This window comes from Phoenix dactylifera, chromosome 1, assembly GCF_051530095.1.
Source record: "Phoenix dactylifera cultivar Ajwa chromosome 1, Ajwa_hap1_PhDact_Kaust_v1.1, whole genome shotgun sequence".
Lineage (NCBI taxonomy): Eukaryota > Viridiplantae > Streptophyta > Magnoliopsida > Arecales > Arecaceae > Phoenix > Phoenix dactylifera.
Genome location: NC_143190.1, coordinates 22,931,974 through 22,933,982, shown reverse-complemented (window position 1 = coordinate 22,933,982; position 2,009 = coordinate 22,931,974). Strand labels below are relative to the sequence as shown.

General features: G+C 46.9%; 1 protein-coding gene across 1 annotated transcript; it reads right to left on the bottom strand.

Annotated features, from left to right (window-relative positions):
• Window positions 1-1,228: 1,228 nt before the first annotated feature.
• Window positions 1,229-1,582, bottom strand: LOC148715112 (uncharacterized). The gene has a single exon (XM_088718469.2). The coding sequence runs from the start codon at window positions 1,580-1,582 to the stop codon at window positions 1,229-1,231; it is 354 nt and encodes a 117-aa protein (XP_088574595.2).
• Window positions 1,583-2,009: the final 427 nt, after the last annotated feature.

Genomic DNA, 2,009 nt, shown 5'->3' with positions numbered 1-2,009 from the left:
GTCAACATCTAGGCCCTTAGAATTGCTTCATATGGATCTTTTCGGACCAACTAGAACCACTAGCTTAGGAGGAAAGAAGTATAGTTTTGTAATAGTGGATGACTTCACTAGGTACACATGGATAATATTTCTAGCACATAAAGATGAAACTTTTCCAATCTTTCTAAAATTCTATAAGAAAGTCTTAAATAAAAAGGGAACAACCATTATCTCAATAAGAAGTGATCATGGGACTGAATTCGAAAATCGCCCTTTTGAGAAATTTTGTGATGAAAATGAAATTAACTACACCTTCTCAGCACCTAGGACACCTCAACAAAATAGGGTAGTAGAAAGAAAAAAATAGAACTCTAGTAGATATGGCCCGTACCATGCTATGTGACGAAAATCTTCCAAGGTACTTGTGGGTTAAAGCAGTAAATACTACATGCTATATTCTAAATAGAGTTTCCATTAGACCAATTCTTAAGAAAACTCCCTATGAGCTTGGAAAGGCAAAAGACTGATGTGATCCGATAGAATTTGATCTGTATCCCAAGATTCTTGACTCTTCTTGATTTCTGGGAGGATGGTTCCGATCTAATTTCAGGCACAATTTCTGAAGATCCATCCGTCAGATCGATCTCAATTTTGGATATGTTGTAGGTCTCCACGTTAGCTTTCCAGTGGTAGGTTGTGGGTCAAGAGAGGACATCGGGATCTCAAGATATCAGCCTCCGAGTGACGACTGCGCAGGGGAGGACGGGCTGATAATCCGACGGGATGGAGTTGTTTGTAGAGGCTGGTAGGGATCAAAGAGGAGAGGAAGAAGAGGGAGAAGGTGGCTGGCCTCTCGGGACAGAGGTGGTGCAGCCGGACGAAGGAGGGGGCGGCGGCCTTGGACGGCGGCCTAGGGAGAGGGGGAAGGCATCGCAAGAAGAGAGGAGAGAAGGGAAGAGAGCTAGGGCAAAAGCCTTTCAATTAATTTTTGCATGCTGAAATAGGTGCTCAGCACATCTATTTATAGGTGGCTACCTGACCCCTTAACTTGACTTGATCTAATTGAATTCAAAAAACAACTAAACCCAAAGCGACTCTAATAAAGGCCAAGTTGGCTGGCCCGAGCAAGGCTATGCTGAAATAAAATTAACATCAAGGATTCGAAAGCAAAAATAACCAAATGATTCAATCCGAGGCGGTCTAGTGGATCCAACCGCATCACTCTACCATGCTTCCCTTAATCTTGTCCTCAAGGTCGGAAGTCAGGAAAACAATCAAGTATCTCAGTCTCAAACTCCCATGTGGCCTGGTCTGCTGCTCTCCCCAGCCATTCCACTAGTATCTGGGTTTCCAGTCGTCCTTCTACTCGTATTCTGCGCTTCGCCAGCACTCGAACCGGCTCCACTACCTCATCCTCTGGTGGCTCATGTATGATTGGGCCGACAGATGTCTTGGGTCCAAGCTGGGCCCTCAGAAGCGACACGTGGAATACCGGGTGAACTCTCGATGTAGTCGGCAAGTCCAAGCGATACGCCACGGATCCAATGCGCTCCAAGATCTGCAAGGGCCCGTAGAAGCGATGAGAGAGCTTCTGGTTCACCATAGGCCGCAGTGTCAACTATCGATAAGGTTGCACCTTGATGTATACCCAATCGCCCACCTCGTGTACTGGTTCTCTGTGCTTCCGATCATGCAGCTGCTTCATCCTGTTCTGCGCAGTCGTTATGTGGAACTTTAACCGTAGCAAGGTAACATCGCGGTCTAAGAGCTCAAAATCTGCCTCTGTCCGGAACGCATGTGACAGTGGATCATAGACTCGCAGTGTCGGTGGTACTCATCCATACACCGCCTCAAAGGGTGTCATCCCTATGGCTGAGTGGAAAGCAGTGTTGTACGAATACTCGGCCCAAGGTAAATAAGAAAGCCACTCTCGGGGCCGATCACCAATCATACAGTGCAAGTACTGCTCGATGCAGCGGTTTACCACCTCCGTCTGCCCATCGGTCTGAGGGTGGTAAGCTGAGCTCATG

Excerpts from the sequence above, each read along its gene's own strand:
- LOC148715112 (XM_088718469.2), bottom strand. The coding sequence starts at position 1,582 with ATGGTGAACCAGAAGCTCTCTCATCGCTTCTACGGGCCCTTGCAGATC.